The following is a 24,456-nucleotide window of genomic DNA, read 5'->3' as shown; positions in this document are numbered from 1 at the left end:
CTGAAAGTCTCTGAGATGGCTCATTTGTAGGAAGTAACTTCCATCCTGTTCCATGCAAAAACAACCATCAGTACTTTGCTAAAGTTGCACATCTCATGCATATGCCAACACAAATACATCAGCTAGGAAGGAGAACCCTGGCTAAGGCAGGGCTTGGCTAAATTACCTGACCTTTTTCTTGGCTTGGCTCTGAAATGTATGTGAAATGTATCAAACCACCCCATTCTGGCAACCTGCTGTGCCCAAGGCCATTGGTCAGCGCAAAGAAATTATTATTTAAATTAACACTCTGTAGTGTTTTGTAGTGTTACCTTAAAACTTTAAATGCTAATTAATGGTAGGGTACCCAAATATGATACAGGGAGCAAAGCACACCTAACATTTAGGGTAGCACATACTCAGGACAGTAGTTTAGCCCTGGAATCATATTTATTCATCTGCAATTAGCCAAGCCAACTTTCCAACAGGATATATTCCCGAGGCTAACACCAAGCCCCATGTGCTTTCTTCAGTTACATTCTATTACAATTGTTTAGTTCTTCTGAGCTTCCTTCTCTTCCTCTCAAAGAACATGGACAGGCAGCATCTTGAGCGTGATTCCATAAGAAACTTTAATTCTGCACATTTCTCCACACTGAAAGGAAGATTTAGCAAGAACCTGATTTCTATAAGATTTCTTTCCCACCTTTACATGAAGTGAAATAACCATAACTGCTGTTTTTTCATTGGTTTCCACCTCAAAAGATTCCAGTTCCCTTTTACAGCCCAGCAGAGCCTTTACTATTCTTGCACTAAGAAGTTGATAAGGGCAGTTCTTGGAGAAAGAAAGGCCTTTTTAATGGCTCGTCCCTGGAGATGCTTGACTCCAAGTTCACTTTGAAGAACGAGCTCATGGACTTCTTCAAAATTGCGGGCTGCTTGCTGAGGCACAAAAACTTTGCCGCAAGCTTTGTTATTGATCTGAAAAAGAGACAAGAAAACAAGAGAAAACACCAGTTTAACTAGACTGTTTCCTACAATTTCATTTCCTGTATCCAATCCATCTTTTTACAAAAGGAAAAGGAGAAAGTGGAATAAAGTCTCTTTTCTCCAAACTCACACTTTCTAAGTAGAGGATAAAATTCTTCCTATCTCCTGTCCACCGTAAGATAAAACTCTGACTCATGGTACTCAAAAAAATTTGGAGAAGTGGCCACAGGAAGTCTCAGTTTTGAAGACAGCAAGCAGCACGTGACTGTGCAATGCAGTGATCTTTTAATTTTAAAAACGTGACAGTCACATAAGCTGCATAAAATGTCCGGTGGGAATCTTGGTTTGTACGTAGTTCTGGACAGCAATTTGGATCCTTTACAGCTAAGCAATGTCTTGCAGAGATTCAAATGGAAGATTTATTAGTTTTAGAAAAATAGGCTTTAACTTATGTATGTTGCACTCATTGTTATATGTTGCACTCAACCCATGGCTCATTAATCCAACACTGACCACAAAGATGTCAACTACTCACTAAGTAACGTTTTCCTGTTTGTGGCTGGTTTTCAGAGCAGCTTCCACACTGGTTTTGCTTCAGTGGGGCAGAATCATGTAAGTAAAGCAGAGTAAGTCCTTTGGTGGGAATCGCCTTAATTTATAAAATGGTTTTATAAATCCTTTCTGTCATCCAGTAAGAGTAGATAATGGAAACAGACTACAGAGCCTGACTGAGTACCTCTCTGGAGCTGGAATAAAATTAATTATTACAAAAGCTTTCAGATTTATATGGACTATTTTCAGTGGCTTAATAAGAAGAATGCCAATCACACATTTTAGAAAATGAAATAATTTGTATTTTTTTAATGCCATTAATCACATCACTTGCATAATAATCTGTGTAGGTACTGCAGATCTCTGACCCCTAGGCATCATTTCAAGGAGATTTCAATCTTCTAAAAGAAACACATTGCTTCATGCAGTTTGGACATAAAAATGGACACAACTTTGTTGTCATCTGCATTTTATCCAGGATATCTGTATGCAACATATGACAAATGAGAAAGACCTAGTTCACTTACCTAGTGTATTGTATTGTGTAGTGTATTGTATACCTAGTATGTATTTTGTTTGTATTTTATTTTATTGAAAATAAAATAATTTGTGCAATTCTCTGAGAGAGGAAGTTAGGACAGATTTTTAAGGAACAAGATGAAGTCTCAAATGCAGCAAAGATGAGCGACTTCTGTTTTTTGACTAGTCTTGAGAATAATTTGAAGTTATAATGCCAGTAGGCTTTTAACTACTCCTACATGCATTCATAATGTGGCATCATAAAAGGCTGGCTGTGTTAAACTTTGCCTTTAGCACCTGGTGTAAAATAAAATCCTTGAAAAACACATAGGAGCTAATTTTTAAAGCTTTTCTGAAAAATAAATACAAGCAGTTCTTTTTGACAGGACACTTCAGAGAAGAAATGCATTCCACAGGAAAAGGAAAACAGTAAAATCCAAACAGATACAGTTTTAGTGGGAATATAAAGCAAGCTTCTCAGCTTGCTGCTAGGACACGCAGCCTGCAGTTCAAAGCTATGCCTGCCTAGTTAAAATGTCATTCACTGTCCTCCATCATGCAAATTAATATGTCCCAGTGGATGGATGTTGGCAGGGGGAAATTTTCCACAACTAGCTTATTTGGTGCTGTTCTCAACAGAAGAGCCAAGTGGTCTAAATCATCTTGGTAAATAAATGACTGCTAGTGGTTGTGTTTTCCTAGAAAGGTCGAGAAGCCTGGGCGACCTGGCACTGTGTACCTTCCCACAGCACATCTCCACCTTCCCACAGCATGTCTCCTGATCTTCCCACACTACACTCTGGGACCAAAGCTTTTATCAAACAGCAGACTGGTTATGGTTGCACCACGTGTTTGAGCATGGCTTTCATTATATCGTAGGTATCATGAAGCATTTTAACACTATTCTTAAAGCAGGCAGCTGCAGATTTCATCACATGCTGTGTGTAACAAGCATCCTATTCACATATCCTTTTAGTCCAGGGCTTAGGTTCTCAGCAGGAGAAATGCCTTCTGCTGTTCCTCCATCTCTGTCTCTATCTCACTAGACCAGAATAACCCTTGACATTTCCAGGTAAAAGTGCCAGCACAAGAAAATTGGGTGCTGGCAGCCTTGTTTCTCTGAAAGATCATGGCAAACTGCACGACGAAAAATACATGAGTCTTGGGTCTTTTCTTTCCCCAAGGAAAGAAGCTGTTTTTTCTTCTCTTCTTCTCCCTTTTATTTATTTATTTTCTTTTTATTCAACATTCTATACTATGCCAGATCTGCAGGGAGCTAGTGTTAACTACAGAAGTTATAAAAGTTGAAATGAAATCACAAAAGACTGAAAAATAAGCACCTTGAGGCTGCAGAGAGGAATTTTTAATTCAACCCAAATATTTTTTTACCATTGATGCATAATCCTTCTGAAAAGTTAGAAAGAAAATAAATATCTGTGAACTGTTAGGCCTCCCTCATATGCCAAAGCAAGGAAAATGACACCAACTTTCTTTTTTAATTTATAAAAACATCAGTTATAAGACCACATCTGCTAACAGTTCTGCACCACCTAGAAAATGTGAGGAATGCTAGTCAGAAATGTGTTTATAGGATGAAATGCACACTACATTCAGGTCAGATTTTTCAGAGCATTAGTTATATACAGTATTATTAAAAATACTCAACTTTGCAATAATATTTAGAGTAACAGATACTGTGCATACCCCATGAATTTAAATGTCTTTCTTGTAGGCAATTTATATTGTTTCAGCCGAGGATACAGTGAGTTGGTTGCTTTTGTTGCTTTGGGTTAAATATGGAAAGACATAACTCCAGCACAGACAGGAAATAATGAAGTATTTTGTGTGAAGAGAAATAAACCCAGAATGTCTCAGCAGACAAATCCCTGGCAGCCTGAGGCAGTTTGATGGCTTGAGAAGAATAGGGTTGTGGCCCAAAGACTTGGTTTGACTGTACAGCCTTGTGAAGAGACACTGACTCTTTGCAACTAACCAATTCCTCTGTATGAAGAGTGTTTCTTGGTTTAAAGAGGACAATTTATTTTTTCAGCCATATAAAAACCTTCAGTGTCCACAAGACTTCCCACATTCCCTGCACCCCCATATTTCTCTTTTGCCTTACTCTTACAGTAGAAAGCCATGCATGCTCTGTAGGCACTATTGCTAAGAATTATTCCCAGTTCAAAAAAGCAACTTGTCTCTCTGGTATTCCAGTCACTTGCTTTCTCAGAAGGCAGGTGTTTACATACATCATATAATTCCACAAATATATGACTGAGAACCCAGGGGTTGTTTTCTCTCTAATTACAACAAGACTGTTACACAAGGCTATGGCTTTGACAAAGTCAACCAGGAAAAGAAAAAAAAGTAATTTTCATAATGGCTAGAGAAAGCAAAATTAATTTTTTTCTTGTTCCTTTTTATGAGAAGGAAATTTTCGTATCAGCAGAAAAACATCAGTGACATGTTTAGGCATTTTCATGTTTGGTTGTGTAGTCTTAAAAAAATTGTGTCCAGAGCTTTCCTTGTGTTGCTGAAGTTGTTATTCAAAGATATATTTAATAACATGTTTGCTTTAACCACAACTGCAAAGATGTTTCTATAATTACACAATTTCTCATTCATGACTTCCTTATAAACGGAACACTGGAATTTAAGATGTTTGCTAGCTGTGCTTGGATGTGAAGGCTTATTTTGAGCTTGAGAGAAGTGATCATACCTCAGAGAAGATTTTTACTGTCAGAACTAAATGCTTATCACTTAAAGAAAAAAAGAGAGAGAAAGAAAGAGGAAAAAAGCAATTCACCCACAGTGACTATTAGGATAAGTCTTCTATTAACCCCAGCTGGCAACTGAGTCCTTGTCCTTGGTTTAGAAAGATGACAACTGAAAATTTCCTTCAAAAAGACAGTCCTTGGTCTTTATTGTGTATGTTTAATGGTGAAAAACTAGTGTTTTAACAGTATTTCTCATTCTGTTCAAATAAACTGACAGAGAGGTCTGGCAAGATATGAAATTATTTGCAAAGATACTTTGATTAAGGAAATCTACAGCAACACGGCTTCCCCTAAATTCAACCAATCTCTTCCCTCCACAAAAAACTCAGCTCAAACAAAAAACAAAAACAACCCAACTGCTTTGCTCCCTCCCCTAAACAGGCAAACAGAAAAAAAATACAACTAAAATGCATTTCTTCTGTTTCTTTTACCCACACAGAACATACAGTTTACATGACCAAATGACATTTCTTCTGTAGGCGCCATTTCATTCAATATCCAGAAACACAGAAAGTGTTGAAGTGTTTAATTTAATTTAGAACATTAAAGTTTAGAATGTTTGCACTCAAGATTATCCTTTGGGGAACAGTGAAAAGGGCAGGAGTCCTGCAGATCTAGTAGTATTCAACTATGTTAATTACTGACTATCACAATGCTTGAGCATGAAGAACTTGAAGGCAGGTGGAGCAGCAGTCAGTCAGCGAGAGTCAGCTGAGACACTGCTCAGGGATCCCACATCTTTAGCTCCAGGCATCCATTCCCTCTGTGCCCTGTCTAATGACCAAGCTTTATGATGCCTGGGAGCATTCTGAACACATGCTAGTTAACTAGAGCCATAGGAAAGAAGTAAACTACACTGTGCACATGTTGGAAAACTGGAGGTTAAGTAAAGGTAGTTACATGTCCACTTTTCCACTGAGCAGCCAGCTCTTTCCCAGCCACAAAGAGATTATAGCTCAATGAGAAATTGGAAGTTATAACATTGCCAAAGGCAGTTGGTTTTCTCATCCCCATTCCTGCAAATGTAGTCTCCTGACATGTGTCAGAAATTCAGCCCAAGGCAGATGGGAAACATCATTTGGTAAAAATCACAACTTAACCCAGCTTATGATTGGTTCTGCTAGGGAGCCATAGCACTACTGGTACCACAAGAAATATCACCTAATTATAAATTTTTGTACAAGGCTGAGTTAATAAATGTACTGTCAGGGAAAAAAATCTGGGCCTGTATTTTGATCCTAGTTTTGACTGTATCATCCTTGCCAATGGCTGTTCATCAGTCAAATCTTCACAGGTTGAGTGACTGGTATGCAGTCACCCTGAAAGGTTTATATTTAGGGCATCTCCCTTCCAAACTCACTGTATCTTTTTGTTTAGGAAACCATTTTAATTACTCAGCACAACTGTAATAGCAGCTTCTGTTTTGAACTTTCAGTGAACCATCTACTAAGGGAACTGACTTCCACAAGGGAAGAAATTCCATCACCCTCTGGGCTCATAACACATTGCTTGGCCACTACTGAAAACAAATCAAAATGCTCTTACCAGTACAGACATCTCCACAACATCTGATGGCTGAAGGTAATCTGGGTCTACCTTGGGCCAGGACTGATGCAGAACATCAACATCCCAGCGATGATGAGTACAAAGTTTATTCTGAATATGTGCCAAACCTGAAAAATGAAAACAGTAAAATGTTCATCTGTATGGTAACCAGAACATTTGGTCTATGGAATTTGTTTGACAAATTAAATCAGGATAAAGTTGACTTTAAAAGCAAGTGCCATAGGAGGAAATAACATTGTTTAGATTAGCATACAGCACATTATAAACAGAAAGATGCACATCTTTGAAGCATTTGTTTTATACCACGAGTAAGGATATTAACAATGTGGGCACACTTTGGATTTAAATTAACACTCTATAACTTTGCCAAGAGCACAGGAGACCACTGCTTATTATTTTAAATTGTAATACTGCAACACAAGCTGACCTCTGCTTCTAGAAGTCAACCATAATACTGAATTTATTTTCAGTAATGCCACCAGTTTGATTAGAATTTTACTAACAATTGAGAATGATACACCATTATGACTTATTTTACCACTTGTAATATTCTGGGTAGTTTCTAAATTTGCAAGTCAAGCTACTTGCAAGATTCTCTCTATTTTGTGAAATATATTTTATCACAAATTAAAGGTCATACAAAGAAATGCCTTGCACAGCTTGCTCTCCTTATGATTTTTACATTCTGAAACATTTTATCCTTTAATTTTTAAAAATTTCTAAAATGGCTAAATGTGATCTCCTTTTATTAAACTGGCTATGGTCTTACCAAGATAATTAATTCCTGATTTGTTTAAGTAATAGGAGAATAGGATGCAAGTCATCCTGAAGCTGCATTCTGTAACTGAATAGAAGCTCCTGAGTGGGATTTATGTTGCTGTTTACTGCAGCTGTATGACAAAATACAAAGATTTCATTTAACAAGATGCTGTCAAGTATCATCAGTATTGATGATGACTGCTCTTGCGATTCTCACAGAGCCAGGGGATTTTTAAATTCAAAGCATTCTCTGTATATGAATAAGAACACAGACTAAAACTTTTTATAAGCACATGCTCTGTTCAGAACTGCAAATTTATGTGAAGTCTCATCTGGTTTAGGGAAACTCCAGCAAAAGCATAAAGAAAACCCATCAACACAAGACTCACTGGTGAGACTGAGGTCCTCAAGCTGTTCAAACAACATGACAGCAGCCATAGGCACACACCCAACCCATGCACAGTGCATACATCAGTTCAGGTCGTGGGATTGTTTAGACTAATACGGTGAGTAACAGCAAACAGGGACATAAAGAGCATGCAACTTCCTCCAGAAAAATCCACCACATTTTCCTTAGTGCTTTTTCAGACAAAATGCTTTGGTGAAATGACACACAGCTGTGCTATTTGCTGAATGACTCAGAGAGGGACAGTGGGGAGGACCGATGGGAGCTGTTTCTAATGGCAAGCAAGAACATGCACATTTCCTAATGAAAACAACTATTTATTAGGTAAATAATTTATTAAAACAGTTCAGTGGCTCTGATTTTGTGTATTTCTTTTTCTTTTGCACCAGTAGCTCAGAAATTGAGAGCAAAAGATAGGAACTCAAGCAGAAAAAAAATCTTGGTATTGATGATTCATTATCACATTGACTGTAAAGAAAAAAGCTGTTAGATTCTTTCCTTTTTGGCTTTTGAACATCCAGATGACCTCATTTCTTTCCAATTGATCACATGCCTTGTGGCAGAAGCATGCACACTGGCCACTCCTAATTTTATTGTTAGAGAATTCTTCAAAATATTTAAAACCCACTTTCTGATAAAAGAGTTTCTATCTACAAAAGCAAAACCAGGGTCACTTTTAATTCCTGTGGAGGCTGTCAGTCCTCATAAACCTACTAATAAAAAATAATTAAAATGTATTCTGAACCAAAGTGTGAGTAAGCCTGGTGTCAATTTTTGCTTCATGTTCTTGCTGCAAATTGAACTATGAGCTCATCCATAGAAAAAGAGAGTAGAAAAGTCAACAGAACTAGTTTGAGAAAACAGTTTGACAGGAAACCAAAATGAAGGTTTTAGTTATGTTGCCTGTTTGGCTTCCTGCCTTAATTCACATTTTGTAAGCTGCAGAACACAGAAAATATAATGATTTGGTTTGTATTTTCAAAATTCAACACACTAAACCAGAAACTTCATCACCCTGATCCAGAAAGGTGATGGTCCACTTGTGAGAACCTGGAGAGAACATTTCTCTAGCCTTCCCACTTGATTCTGAGACATTAGAAAAAAGCACTGTTTGATACATTAAAAATGGACCATTTCTGAAACTTTGATTGTGAAAACACGAAAAACCTATTTTATTGTCTTCTGTGTTAGAAAGCGCCTAGTGAAGTGCATTTTATGAAGTGGTGTGCATTTTGCATCATATTTTTTGATGTATTTTGCTTTTATGGCTATAGACTATCTTGCAGATGCAGGACAGAAAGCTGAGTATATTTTTACTTACTGTATGCTTTTTACTTATATATATCCATCTGTACAGGACAGATCAAAGACAATACTTGTGCTCAGTCTGAATCCCTGATCTTGCTACTGGATCTCCTTCAATGGACTTCTACTGACTAGCAAGCTAGTATCAGAGCAAGGTTTCCCTAGGCAGTAACTCACAGCACTGAATCCATTTTAAAACACCAAGTTAAATGAGTACTATAAATTAGTGAGTTGAGAGAAAGAGGGAACAGGACCAGTCTAACAACTTTCCAGCTCAGGGCAATGTTTTACTAGCATTACAGGAGTATTTCATAAGCATAATACTTCCCCATAGGTGCTATTTGACAGGGCAAAGCAGATTCTCATTTTAAATGATTTAGATTTAAGAAGGAAGATGTGGGAGCAACTGTGTATCAGAAAGGTGTTAGGACAGCAAGGTAACACTAGTCTTACAGAAAAAAAGCACTGGAAAAATTATCTGTAAAATTCCAGTAATTGTGCAGCTACTTAGAAACAAAATTATGCAGGCCAGAGGAAAAGTTGTGATTATGAAGTAAATTGAGAAAAAGCTGGCTTGTGACAAGCCCTGGAACAGAGAGGTTAAAGCAGAGAAGGAAATGAAGATGGAAGTCTTAATGAGTGATAAAAGGAAGCTAATAAAAGCATTTTATTAATGAAACAATGGCAGTATCAGAGTTTAGGACTAGGGATTTTCAAACAGAAAATATAAGATGATCAGAGGGGGAAGTCTAAGATGACTGTGAGGGTGGATATCCAAATACTTCTAATTTTTGAATTTAGTGAAAATGAAACAATAGAAATGTGTGTTAAGCAAAAATCCACCACACTAGTAGACAAAGCAGGAAAACTTTTTAAAAAGCTCAGATCAGGAGTATGTCAGGGCAAGTGGAGAGACATTTTGGATGAGTATCTACTCTCCTGTGCATCCTCTTTCTGGCACTGTTGATATGCTTTTCGCCATTTAATTAATCTCCCTATTTGGCAGATTCAGGCAAGTTACATATCCAAAATACCTTTCTACAGCTCAGGAAGACTATGTCTGTCAGTCGTATGTGAAACAGTCTGCAATCTCAAAGAAATGGTAACAGCTGTCTCCAGACAGCTCTGAGAAAAGTTGTTTTATACCACTGGTATAGTAGTACAGAATTCTGTAAGATGTGAAAACCCTGGGTCACTGTAAGCTAACTCTAGGATTTGCTTGCAATCCAGCAAACTCCACTCAAATCCTTCTAACCTTCTTAAAACAATATCTTCCTCCATTTGAAGAACTTGCCCTCATTCATTTTATGTTATTACTCATGGAGAAAAAAAAATTTTTTTTAAACTCCAAATCATGTTTCTTATTGGATTTGTGAAGGGGGATTTCTACATTCATAATTTCAATTAAATCCTGCATCATCAATTAGCTTTTACTCAACTCCATTCTTTCCAAAGGCCTTCTTGAGCAAGGGCTGAATTCCAACAAATTCTTGCAACAGAGCTATTGTAGTGACAGTTAAAATATTGCTAAGGCAATGATACCATTAAAAATTCCAAAAATTACGTTTCATTTCAGTATTTCCTAAGATGTGCTTATCAAAAGTGTACCTATCTTTCATGAGCCATCTCTAATAAAAAATTAGCAACTCACAATAAGCAGTTTCATATCCTTGTCTGAACAGCAGAACACTGTACTACTACAAACAAACTATAAAAAAGTCTCAAATGGTGTCTGTATATTCCTTAGATACAAGGTTTCAGGAAGGAAACTGATTTCCTCATCCTGTTAGTGTTCATAAACTGCCAAGATATCAGCCGGATGAACTCTTCCTACACTGAGGGGCTACGGTTGCTTTTTATGTTATTGAGCGATAAACCAGTGCATTCGCTGCACAGTTAACACCATCAGGCTGACACACCAAAATACCCAAAACTGTTCAGCCCCTATGGCAGGAGAAGACCTTCACACACAAAGTATCATGGGTTGCTATTGTTCAGCAGCTGAAAGGTGAGGCACTTACAGCATTCAAGCAGCTTCCATCAGAGAGCGGGGTCCACTGCTATAGGTGCAATTTAAAGAACTAACAATATACAAACTCCTTTTCCTGACCAATTTACGAAAGAGGAAGCAGTGTTATCCTGGCATTTAGATGCAAAGCCAAGGTACAAAAGGAGAGACTTCTGAGTATGGAGAACTAAAGCACAGAGAAAACTAAACAGAGTATTAGGAGCCTTAATTTTCATATTGAAATCATTTAAAATAGTAAAGCATCATCACTTATACACAACAAAGTTTGAGAAATTGGTTACATCAGGTGAAACCAGAGTACAAATCAAAACTTGGGGAATCTTTAGTATGAAATCTCAATCCCAGGACAGAACTGATAGATGGCTATTTCAAAATAATACAATATTCTTACCACAATGCAGCAGCTAAATGTACGCACATTCTCTTGATAAAATTGTTCAATAACTTCAGTATAATGCAATGATTATCATTCTAAAACATACTGTCATTTTCAAATTTAGTAATAAAATTCTTCATGCAATAATCAACACACAATGTTTTTTTATGATTGCTGCACTGAATTACAGTGCACATGTCTTTGGACCACACAAGTAAAATTTTATCTTTAAATGCAGACAGAGGCTGAGGACAATATACTTCCAATTTTTATATGCTTCCTTTTCATTCTTACATCAGAGGGAGATCTAGAAAATGTTTATAATTTTCATTGTCCAGTGATTTTAGTAGCAAGAAAAGACTTCCTCATCTGACATTCAAAACGCTACAGGATTAAGCTTCATGTTTGTCAAGTTGTAATTATGATACCCTAGTGCTCTTTGTCATTTTATCAACCATAGCTGGTAATTCTGTATTTCCTAACATGTATTAGAATTCCACGTGCAGAAGGCACTGTATATATAAGTAATTATCCTGGATCTCTTCTGCCTCCATCTCAGCCAATGTGGAAAACAGTCATGCTAACTATTTTTATTTAGTATTATTTTAATTAGATGGCACGTCATAGTATAAGACCAGATGGATCACGTCAGATGTCACTCTTTATTCTAGACAGTTAAACTTCAATTAAGACATTTTAAAATCACTGGAAATGAAAACACATGCAAAAAACTCAACCCACTCTCCCTATCATATCTTATTGTTTCCATAGGGTCTTCCTTGTTACTGCTTTGAACAAGAGTGGTCTTTCCTTAGCAATTAACATTTCAGGGCCATGAATAACATTGAAATATAATCAGTTTAGTAGCACTGCTCTGTAAACACTTGAATGCACAATGTTTTTTGGGACCATTGAAAATAAGGGCCATTAAAACAGCATCCAAAAGCTAACACTAGGTCCAAAACCACACAGCAGTTTGTGGCCAGCCACAATGCAGAATATATTCCTATCTTCACACGTGCATCTTGGGACTTTTCCCAACAAAACTTAGAATCAGTTGCTAAACCCTGGCATGGACATCCCTTATTGCACAGGCTTTAACTGTATCAGCACCACGGAACTCAGCCCATTTGGTATTCAGACCTGTACAATTGTGACAGGTCTTAGAAAAGATACCCTATCATTCTCATTCTCCATGGCAGGTTAATTTTATAATGTTAATTATAATTATAATTTATAATTTTATAATAATTAATAACAGCATAGTGTCCCTCAGTCTCTGGAGCTAAAAAGAAAAGAGTAGGATTTTTATTGAACACTCCTTTAGTGTTTTTAGTATGCAGCACTCTGATATGGTTTGCTTTGCCTGAATTCCTGAAAGAAAATATTTGTAGTCCAAAGGCTCTTGACACAGTTATTTAAAAAGGGAGTGTTTCTGTCCTGGTGTTCAGCTTTTAATAATGCCATCCATATTCAAGAGCAGTTAGCAGCTGGCATGAAGTCCTGTCTTGCATTTTTCTTCTCTATTTCTCTGCCTAGTTTCAAGAAATCCATCTCTATATGCAAGGAAAAAGAAACCAAAGGCAGAAAAGAGAGATGTGGCAATGAAACAAAATTCAAATTTGTTTAACAATTATGACAGAAAGAGACAAGCTAGATAAAGAATTCATGTCACACGTACTGAGTTACAGACATTTTTGCAAATTTCTTGTCCTTTTTCCTGCAACACCTATATGAAGTTTATAAATACCTTTCCACATCTCTGATGCAATGTGGGGAGCCATAGGTGCAACCATAATGCAGAGTGAAGCCAAAGCATCTTCAAATTCTGTGCTGTGGAGAACAAGAGACCGAGGAGCTTGCTGATCGAAAAAGCAAGGAAAAAGAAACAAACTATTAACATTCTGAGGTGGGGGAGGAAAGCAGTTTAATTAAGAAGAAAATTAAGTAATAAAACCTAAAATCAATGTTTATGCTAAGGAGAGTGTAATTTCACAATAAATTGGAAACTTATGAAAATGGAGAATTAAAATCACAACTCTTGATCATAGAGTGCTCTCTAACACTTAGAAGCTAATCCTAAAGTGGCTGATGAAGACCCTTGGGGGTCTTCTCTAGCGCAGAACTCTGAACACACACTCATGTGGACAAGAGTGGCCCTCAAAATTCATTTTGAGTGCTGCCTTTTCTAGAAGTGCAATCTTAGGCAAAACCAGAACTATCTGAGAGGATGTGAAGCACTTGTATATGACAGTCAAACTGTGCTGAATGCAACATAGATTTTGTTGGGACAAGGTTCAGCTGTACAGGATCATAGAGTGGCTTCAGTAAAGCTGAAATTAGTGACAAAGTGAGGTTTTAGAGCCGAAGGAAGCTTTGGGAATGAAAAGCATAGCAAAGTCTTTTACAGTTTTATGTTCTCATTATTTTAGTGAAGTGTCTGGCTTCTTTAGTATAGAAAATGGTGAACTTCTGGCAAAAGGTAACTTGACTGACAAAATCTGAGCTTCATTTCCCCATTTAACTTAACTTACAGAAAACTTAAAAGATACAGCACTAAAAGTAATCTGATGAAAATTTTCTTTCTTTGCCTGTGTAAGAGATTACACACCATGGCAAATTCAGCTGCTGCATTTATTTTGTAATCTATCTCTCTAATGAAACAGCACAAAAAAATGTCAATACATGTCAACTTACGAACATTATTTGATGTGATGAACACTCACTCTCATCAATTAGAAAATCGTCCAAAAACAGTGATTTGCTTGACCACAAGCTTTGTCAGAGGGCATTTTATCACTTATAGTGCAAATTATATTTGAGTAAGTTTTAGTAACTACTACCCACTTTCAATATTTAATCTATGCCCAACTCTACACTTCCTCCTTTTAACTGGGAGCAAAAGAGGAAGTGTTAGCATACTATGCAGAAACTTATTCTTCAAAGATACTGCACTGTCTTCTTTGCTTAAGAAATATATCAGTGTTCAAGTATCTGGCTGTCTATAGGACACTGAGTTTTATTTTTTTTTAACATTCATTCCACCATCCATTAGCCCCAAATGCCTATGAGTCATTCAGCTGGAGATAAAGAAATGTGTGTTACCTTCCCAGCACTATAAAGGATGCCAAACTTAAGTTGTCTCAGTACAGCACCTGTGTACAACCTACTTAACTTATTGTTAAGTTCCTTGATTTTGCCAATAAGCACCTTGGATTCCTTGGATTTATACCATAAGGTATAAAATGGTATTTCAATAAAGAAGCTAAAACTTCCAAAAATATATTTCAAAATTATATTTAATTTCTGGCCTATATCAGGTTACCATTACATGCCTGCAGGATTGCTCAACCAGATCTAAGAGTAGTAAAGAAAATAATGATAATAGTTTACTATATTTCATCTATCACTACTGGCTGATAAACAACATAATCTAAATAAAAAAATCTTAAGTTCAGCAGTGTAAGCTATCTTTGAGGACTATGTGTGATTTTCCTTGCAAAGAATAACCCTTTTAAAATCAGAATGTTTGGTAATTCTATAATGTAGTATTATACCTAGCTACCTATGCAACTTTGCTAAAATCAAGACAACAAAGAACAGAACTAAACAAAATGTATCCTCTTTAAATTAGAGGATGCAGACAAAAACAGAATCTGGTGGATCTCATACCATCAAGCTCCTCCTGCAAAACTGTTTATATTTCAGGGTTACAGTGGTACCTAGAACATGTGGCTTTTGAATTGAGTAACTCAACAACGTTCTTGGCTTAGTAATATGTTTATGAAGTTAATGACTACAGAATGCTGGACCTGTAGCTCAGGCAGCTCCTGCTCTGTAGAAAGACTGACAGAAGCAGTGTCTGAGAGAAAAATACCTTTATTAATATCACCTACTTACATGGAGTACATTTGTGAGGCTCATCAATCGGGAAATAGCTGCATTGAACAAATGATCCTTTGTGAAGTACTCGGTTACCTTGAATTAGAAGAAAAGGTCTGTCATTAATTACTTAAAATTCTCAAATTTGGAATACTGGGTTTTTAAATAAAAACCAATTAATGATAATTAATTTCAATTTGTGAAATACGTGCCTCTTCTTATATGAAAATCACTTTGGTATGCCAATACATCATATGTGCAATCATGTGTGTGTGTGGGAAATAACAGTCATATAAAAACTCAACTGATTAGCTTCCCTTCTATTTCAGGATTTTAAAAGCTTCAATCAATGGTATGAAAAATGTGCATAGTCACCCTTTATTTCCTTTCATAAAATATCTTCCCTGTGCCCCTTGTCACCCCAGGACACCCCTAAAAGGGGCCTTCTCTCTTGTAAATCCATTTATACTGGTGAAAACTTGCTCATAGATTACAAGATTAGAATTTAAAATCTGTTAAATGATCTGGAATATCCCTCACAGCAGGGTTTAAAATGGCATAAGTTTTTATCCACAGGAAAATCCTTGAAGTTAATTTTGCAGGTATTTATGTTTCCTTCTGAGTCTTGGATAATTGAATTGATACTAATCACAGCAGGAGACAACACATAACAAGAGATGAACAACCACTTCAGTATTTTTTTCAAGGCTATGCTAATATATTTTCACCCGTGGCTTTTTTTCATTCTATATGAAACAGCAGGCGGGGTAATGAGGTATGAAGCAAAGAGACCAAAGCTTTTGTTAGGGTAAACTACAGAATTCACCTATGGTTTTGTTACTTGAAATGGAATTACTTGAATCCTATATTAATAAACTTTAATGTCATAACATTTCACTCCTTAAATGAGGCATACATCCTTTAAGTAAGTCCTGTCCCACAAAATGTGTAGGTAGATAAAATTATTTACATAGAGAATAATTCACTTAAAAAAATCATCTACTCATCTGGGGAAAAAGCTTTTGGCTCTGTAAATCAAACATATGGCTTTTGCAAAAGAAGCAACTTATTTAGTAATTTAGAAACTATGTGTTTCTTTTAACCTCAGAAATCACCAGATTCTTCTGCTCCCAGATCCTTCTGGCTTCAGCCTTCTCTTTCTTATTCAGAAGCTCAGGATTGGGCATGGTTCCTGAAGTCCTTGCTTCAATAAGTTTGGTTACAAGTGCCCAGAGCCGTGTCTGCCATCTCTGAACACCGGGCATGGCATCAGCTGAGATTCATGAAAGATTTCAGAAACAAATGTCAGTTACAAGTAAAGAATTCAAAACTTTAAAGAAAAGCAGGAAGAGAACACTGGAGTTAAACATTTTTTAAAAAACAACTCTGTATTTTAAATGAAAGGTATCAATGCAATTAAAAATGTCTTTACAAGTAATGCAGACTTGCTTTAATGGAAAAAAATCAGTAAGATAGAAGTATTTTTCTGCAATGACTTTAAAACAGATGTATATAGCAAGACTACAGCACAGAATATTTACTAAAATCTGCAAAATAACCCAATGTTATGCCAGTGGTAGAATGCTCATTTTGTGTTTTAATGACTCCACAAAGGAGTTCAACATGCTCTCATTTTTTGAACTCATGGCAGAATACAAACATATATATATAAGTATGCATACACATTTTTTTCAAATTGAGAAGTTTCTTTTCAAATTTGATTTTAGCAAGTATGTATACTTTTGTTGCTAGAGATGCTGCTGTGCTAATGAGTACAGGCTCTGACCCTTGGTACCCTCTTTCCACACAGCTTAGTTTGGTATGGGGACACTGTGAAGCTGTTGACCTTGACCCTGAAGCATCAGTCCTACTCCATGGCTGCTCACATCACAGGAGAGAATGACGTGAGGCCCTGCCTTGACGTCCTCCACTGCAAGGACAAGGAATCTATTCTGAAGGGCAATCATCCAAAGGCTGTCACATCCAGTGGAGAGAAGGATCATGACAACTGAGAACTACTATTTAACATTCTCTGAATGAAATAAATTCCTGTAATGGCTTTGTGTGAAAAAGTTTTGGTAGGGAGGAAGAATGGCTTCTCTGGGAAGCTTCTAGGAGCTCCTCCTGTGTCTGACAGAGCCAGCTGAGCCCAGGAAAAAGGGAGGGATGAGGGGAAGGTGTAAATCTGGTTTTACTTCTCATTACTCCAATTTTAATTGGTAATACATCAAATTAATTTCTCAGTCAAGTCTGTTTTGTCCATGATGGGAAATGCTGAGTGATCTTCTCAACCTTACCTCAACCCACAAGCCTTTTGTTGTTCTTTTCTCCCAGTCCAATTGAAAAGCAAGGAGTAACAAAGGAGCTTGGTGGCCACCTGACATCCAGCCCAAGGTGAAACCCAACACAATCTGCTTAATTTCTTTAATTTAAACATTCATAATTTTGTTATAATTAAAAAATTCAGACCAAAGTGTAAAGAGATTTAAGATATGCTTTTCACCTAACTTTTTATTTTCTTCTCCCCTGGAAATATCTTTAGGCTGCTAAAATCTCCTTTTGTTCACATTTTCCAGTACTTGTAACATGAGATGATGCCAAAATCTTTCTTTCTATTTCTGAAGTGGTAAGCAGGTTGGCTTGAATGACCAAATGCATTTTTGCTAGCATTATAACCGCATGTGCTTAGCTTTCTTACAAAATGTTTAATACATTTATATTATACCCTTGCATACTTTGCAACTAAGATTTGGTACACACTATCCTCACAGTAATTTAATTATTCCATTTTCAAGATCAGAAAATACAGCAAAATGATTGTGCATCACCAAATTTGGGATGGAGCTGTAAAGGCTTGATTCTAAGTGATTCATTTTTTTAAGAGACCTTTTCAAATGCTTAGTTCCCTACTGTTGTGATTAGGTGGTGACAGAAAGCCAGCTGAGAACTCATAAAGCCCACTCCTCCAGTACATACAATAGTGCAATAATATATAAAGGAACACAAATTAATATAAAGCGTGACAGACATAAATGAAATAAAGTTTAGTGCAGGCTGAACTAAGTGGAAAGAACTTAACATGTGAAACAATGAAGAACTACACTTTTTGAAACCAATAATGGAGTGTTTTATTGAAGTCTTATGCGACAGAAAGGTGAAATCTAAATGAATGGATAAGACTACATTAAAATATATGAACCACAGTAGATAAAAGAAATTAAGACCTATCAATATGAGGAATTGCATGATAGGGGTAAATAAATGCATAGGAGAGTAATTCTTAACATTCAAGAAGTAAGCTCATAAAAATGTCATATCTAGAAATAATAATTATTAGGAACTCTGATTATCTTCTAATGGGATTCTTCTGAGAACTATTTCATAGTCCAGCTTACAAAAGCCAATGCATGTATGTTAATAAATGGAAATAACAAAATAAAGTTGTATCTGTGATCTGATATGATTAGAAAAAAAATATTATTTAAAGAAAAATTATTTTCAGTTAATCAATCATTGCTAATTAAAAAAAAAAAATAATGAGGTCCAAGTTGTCAGAAGAAGACACAACTTAAGTAGTTTTTGTATGTGCTTTTAGCTTATAAGAGGTAAGCTGCTTGCAATAATCTAGCAAGTTTGCCTCTTAGTGACAGCTTTGTGACCCTCTCCCCTCCAAAAGAAACAAGCAATAAAACCTGTTTATGATACTTTTTTGATTCATTTTTTCCAAAACTTTGGCATCAAGAACTGCATTGGTTTTGTGTTTAAAATATAATTCTTGAGAAAAAAAGAAACAAACCCACAACAAAACAAACTTCAGAAACAACTTGACTTACTTTTAGCATCCCACAAAATGTCTTGTTCTGGAGGAGCAGCAAACAGAATGTAAAGACGCAGGGTGTCAATGCCATACTCTTTCACTACTTCCTCAGGGTCTATTCCATTGTGCTTAGATTTGCTCATTTTTTCCCAAGCAACCTGGAGTTTCTCACCAGTTTTTAGGTGAACCGGTTCACTTCCTAAAAATTAAGACATATAAAAACTACTGAAACAAATTTTGCTCACTTGTAACAGCAATTAATTTGGTTGCCTAAGCATGAGAAGAAACAACTATTGCTAGTGTTTTGGGTTTTTTTTCCAAAATAGCTTCAAGAGGAATACCACCCATTCCAAACACTCTTTTCCCTCCCAAATTTTTTTCTGTGTTGTTTTTAACACTGGTAATATCCTAAAGCTTCCATCCCATCATAACAAAAAGTCTACACTTCAGGTACATTTGGAAGCTGTACCTGGCATGCATCTTAAGTGCTGCCTTGACAGCTCCTGACATTTAAGCTTTTTTATAGCCATGACATCTAAAATTTCCTAGATAAGTGTACTGGTTTGATACAATTCTGACCTGTACTTAGATTTTGCAAATACCAGATTTACAGGTTCCAATTGCAGTAAGTTATCCTGAAAAGAGTGTCTCTACCCTTCCATGAATTTAGAGACAGAGTGGGGCATTTACACTGAAAAAGGTACAACTGAGTAAAACTCTCAGCTAAAAAAACCTCAATCTTTTCTAGAAGAATATAGGGTAGCAAAGGGTAGCAAAACTTAAAAGGGTGGGTTGGTTGGATGGTTGGTTGGTTGATTTTTAACTGTCTCACAGGGTTTGTATCCAGTGAAAACAAGGATGTATGAGAGGAATGCTTAAGAGGCAAATACGACCAAACCGTTTTTGTTGCTGCAGGTGCCATAGCAATGACTGGTCCAGCTTATGCAGTGAAGGCTCTGCAAAGAACTTGAGAATAAGCACTGTTTCCTGCAGGTTTTACATTTGTAATACCTATTGAATACACCTGCACCTGTGTTAGTTTTGCCGTAATGTTTTTGTAGGTTGTCTGTTTACTGGGACTAACTGGCTCCATTCAGCAGGCTGCTCAGCACTGTCTTAACAAAACTAACTTTTGATCTTTTGGACTACACTGGAGCCAAAATAATACCACAGCACTGTTTCTGTGTTTGGATGCAATTAAAAGCTGCTGTGTTAGTAGGATCTCTGTGCACTCTGCAATATGTGTGAATATAAAACTCACAGAAGTTTCTCTCCAGTTTACATATAAGGAGGATTCATTTTCTCTTCCAAATTTTCCCAGCACTGAACCAGTCCCTGGATTTAGGGATGCACCTATGCTGATTTTCTCATGCAGTTTCTCTTACCAGTGAGATCAACCTCCTCTCTCTTCAAACACTGGCCTGTTGTTGTTAGTCTGAATGTTTGATTCTTGATAAGACCTTGAACCAAGAGCTTATGGAAAGGCTCCCTAAGGATGGAAAGAAAAAGACACTTCTCTGTTGAAAAGAGCTGTCAAAAGCATACTTTATGATAAGCCTTAGGTGTTGAGCCAATCAGGCACAATTTTTTAATGAAACAAGAATTTCAAGTTCACTATACATAAGTAACTGTCACCTTAGAAAGAGTACTTTGTGCTTTGATTCATGGTGGTTGGCTGGCAAGTCTAAAGTATTTATTTGCATTCTGCTCACATTCTTGTACCCTGATTTAGTACTAAGTTATTCTAACATCACTTTTCAAATTAGCATATGGATAGTTCACAGAAGTTTCTTAGCCAACAGTACAATTTCCCTAACTTCAAGCTAAATCTCTTGTGTAAAAGCATTCAAGTACCTGGCCTCATTGTCTTACAAATATTTAGTTCTAGCTTCTCTGAGGAGCACAGGATTTTGAACAAATCAAAATGTTGTTGCACATTTCTTTCTATAAACAGGTAAGACAGTTTCTCTAACATAAGCATCCACATGCCTTGTCCCTTTGCAGAACTAGCCAGGAATGCCTAACTGTATGAAAAAGTATGCTAGAAAAAGGGCAATGCTGAAAAGTTTGTATCTCAGTGCATCAATTTTTTAGCACCTTACTTTTCTAGCAAAATTTACATCAGGGAGAGTAAACTCCCATGAAATGAGTATATGACAGGGCTAAAGAGAGCCTTGAAAGGCAGTAGTGAACTCAGCAAGAAATAAACTCTAAGTAAACACTGCTCTGGTTGACACACTATTGTGGCCCCCTCCTTTAATGATCTTGCATTTCTAATGCATTGAGTCACACATCTGTCACTGTTTTCACTGAAAAAAAGGGCAACAAAATTAATCTCTAAAGCCTTTTGGTTGCCACTCAGAAAACAGGGAAGTAAGGCAGTTCTAACACAGCTTTCAGAACAGTAGGGTCCAGGGAAGGAGGTATGGAGCCAGTCCCAGAAAGCATTTACAGTCTGGAAATGTTATTCTGGAGCCCTCCAACACGGGGACATCAGTGACCATCATGTTGGAGGACATGATCATCACCAGTGCTTAATACTGACTTGCACCTCCTAATGCTGACGTGTGCACAACATAAACAACCTGAATTTTCTACACTTTTACTTAATGAAACCTCAAATGTGTACAAAACAACTTATGTAAAAAGGATGCATTATTCCTATTAACTTTTTTTTTAAAAAAAAGGCAGAGTATACCCATCTAAAAAAGAAGTAGTAAAACTAGAGTTCCACATTTTATTTCTTGTGCACAAAAAAGTAATAATCCAAAACATGACTCACTGTTAAGGAGTTAATACAGTATTTTACATTATTAAGAAATATAAATTATATGACAATTTATCTCATTATTTAAAACAAAGTAATTCAATAATACAATTGAAGTATTATTGAATCATATAACGATTAGGCATGTTTCTACCATATTAAATCAGGTATCTTCCAAGAACTAGTCCTTAAACACTTTTGATGACTCTGAAGTAAGAAGGCATTTGAAAACAAAGCTATGAGCTGGGAGAGAAAGTTACAGGCTTCATATTTTATCTTCAACATGTTCAAGTTTGAACATGAGTTTCCTTCCTTGCATATTTTGTATACTTATAAATATTGTACAAGTACTGGCACATATTGATGTATCACTCAGTCACAAAGAAGTATGAGTCTCTGCCACGCCACCTGGTTTTATCAACAATGTTAAGTAAGAGCAACAACTCAAGAATCTCTATAAATATTTTGTAGACAATACTTCAGAGGTTGACTGAAAAATCTTCTTTAGAAGTAAAGGAACTTAAGGGAATGAGAATTGAAGTCAAATTTAGACAGTAAAACCAAGAAAAACTATTTTAAAAATAGGATGCAAAAATAATCTAAAATCTAAAAAAAAAAAAAAAAAAAAAAAAAAATCCAAGCGAATTAGAAGGTAAAAATTTCGAACAAAAACTTTGTAACCCTATCAACAACAATGGTGGGAAAATGCTTCAGGATTTAATGGTTTACGATACATTTCTTCTGTCTCCACAAACTAGAGACATTACACCACAGGAAAAAAAAATTACCTCCCTATCATTCATACTTCAGTCTGTTTAAGATCTCAAACAGTTATTAAAATAGCTACACTTCCTGCTATCTGAAGTAAAGCTAATGAGGTAGCCAGATCATCCAAATCAGATAGGGCTCTCCACTGGAAGTGATTTCTCAAGGAACACTTATTTTTAATGACAAAGAATTAGTTCAGATCATATGCCAAGTTACTAAAAACTGAATGCAGGAACAAGCATTTCTTATTTTTGTTTATGCTGACAGAGGCTACAAAAATGCAATACAAAATACATTACCAAGTATGGGGAAAAAAACCCCCAACCACGTGTTCCTAGTGGGAGACCGCAGGAGTATGGAGACATGCCCAAAATGAGAAAGCCAGAGCCCATCTGCTAAACACAGGGCTCTAAACCAAACTGAGCCCTGCATTGAATGCACAGTGATTTTGGCAGTGTTGTGGTGGCTCCATCTCATGTTCACATGCAGAGTTACACTTGACTTCAGGTTAATAAAACTGCACAGCTTGAACGTTCCCCTTCAAGGGCAGGGATACACTTCTTGGCTGTGTAAGGGAACTGCCAAGGGGCTGTGGCACAGCAGGAATGCCTAAATACTGTAGAACCCGGTCATGGCATCATAAATAACTCCTGATCCAAAACACCAAGAATAATGAAATTAAGCCATTTTCAGACACACTGACATTTCTGGCACAGAAGAGATGTCTAGAGTTCCTTTGAATGCTTTGTCATATTTGAGATTGTAGGTATAATGGAATGGATGGGCCTTCACCTGCCTGTGATGTTTCTTTGCGCTCATGCTGGAGTATCCACACCGCGACCTTGCCCATATTACAGCTTTTGATCATGTTATATGTCCCAGCTGCAAAGTGTGCCTGACACCTCTGAGAAGCATCAGCTCTACCATGAAGTCTGTAATCCATCTTTTCCTTTCTCTAATGCTCACAGACAGGTTCATCTCTGTGAGAGACCAACCTCTCTGTATAGGACCATGCAATGGATGGTAGGGCAAGCATGACAGACAGATCAGTAATTTCTGCTCAGTGCCCTGTTCTCGTGCTCTTTGCTTTGCTCTGTGCAGGGTGAGCAGCAGGACTTTCAATCCCAGTACAAAGGACCTGGCTGGAAGAACTCTGTGGAGCCTGCCATAGTGATAGAATAGTGAATTCAGAAGAAGGGATAGCCCTAGCAAGGGAGCTCACTGCATGTATTTGCACCCTGCACCTTTAGAAAGGCTGAGAGAACCCAAGTGAAGACAAGACTAGATCAGTTGCTATCAGCTGAGTCCAGGGGACTGTAAAACCTGCTGTTAGATGCAGCTGTGAAACCTTGTGGAGGTGACTGAAGGATGTGGAAGCTGATAATTTTAGGCAATAAAAAAAAAGACAAAACAATATTGAATGTTCAAGATTACACACAGCTAACAACTGAGTGCTTTTTGCTTAAAATCAGCACTAGTGATAAGGTCCTAAATGAATGCAGAGAAGCTGCAGCATCATTCCTTCACAGAACAAGCTATTTCTGTCACACACACATATCTTCTTTTATTCTGTAACTCAGCTTTGTGAAAAACAGTGCCTTCTTACTCAGCAGATTTTCCCTCTATCAGAGTCAAATCTGCTGACTTAACGGCAACAATAAACTTTTTTATTACTTTATAATCCTTCAGGGAGAATGTGCTAGATTCCATTTCCAATTACTCATCAGACAGAACTGATTACTGAAGTGTAGGGCAGAACCAAATTCTATGTAACGCGTACTTGCACAGCTGAGCAGGTGTAACCTAGAGTGTCAGCAAACGCCTGCCATGGTGGATTAAGCTGGAACAGAGGAGGAGTTTTCTGGCCCCAGCTGCCTACCTGGCCCATCTCCCAGCAGTGGTCACAGCTGGGAGGGCTTTCTGCCTTGTGAATTATTTATAGAACCAATGCATTTTACAGACCA

At 36.9% G+C, this 24,456-nt stretch overlaps 1 protein-coding gene across 1 annotated transcript in view; it reads right to left on the bottom strand.

Moving 5' to 3' along the window:
* Window positions 1-587: 587 nt before the first annotated feature.
* LARS2 (leucyl-tRNA synthetase 2, mitochondrial) overlaps window positions 588-24,456 on the bottom strand; it is an 83,326-nt gene continuing 59,457 nt past the window's right edge. The window contains exons 15-21 of the mRNA XM_058832486.1: window positions 20,343-20,446; window positions 18,974-19,156; window positions 16,244-16,413; window positions 15,159-15,236; window positions 13,009-13,120; window positions 6,363-6,490; window positions 588-960 (exon numbers count right to left, since the gene is read on the bottom strand). Of these exons, the coding sequence (XP_058688469.1) occupies window positions 781-960; window positions 6,363-6,490; window positions 13,009-13,120; window positions 15,159-15,236; window positions 16,244-16,413; window positions 18,974-19,156; window positions 20,343-20,446 (955 nt within the window). The 3' untranslated portion in view covers window positions 588-780. The remainder of the gene's footprint in view (window positions 961-6,362; window positions 6,491-13,008; window positions 13,121-15,158; window positions 15,237-16,243; window positions 16,414-18,973; window positions 19,157-20,342; window positions 20,447-24,456) is intronic.

The sequence above is a fragment of the Poecile atricapillus genome, chromosome 2 (genome assembly GCF_030490865.1).
Source record: "Poecile atricapillus isolate bPoeAtr1 chromosome 2, bPoeAtr1.hap1, whole genome shotgun sequence".
NCBI lineage: Eukaryota > Metazoa > Chordata > Aves > Passeriformes > Paridae > Poecile > Poecile atricapillus.
Note: the sequence above shows the minus strand (reverse complement) of the source record. Positions and strands in the feature narration are given on the sequence as shown.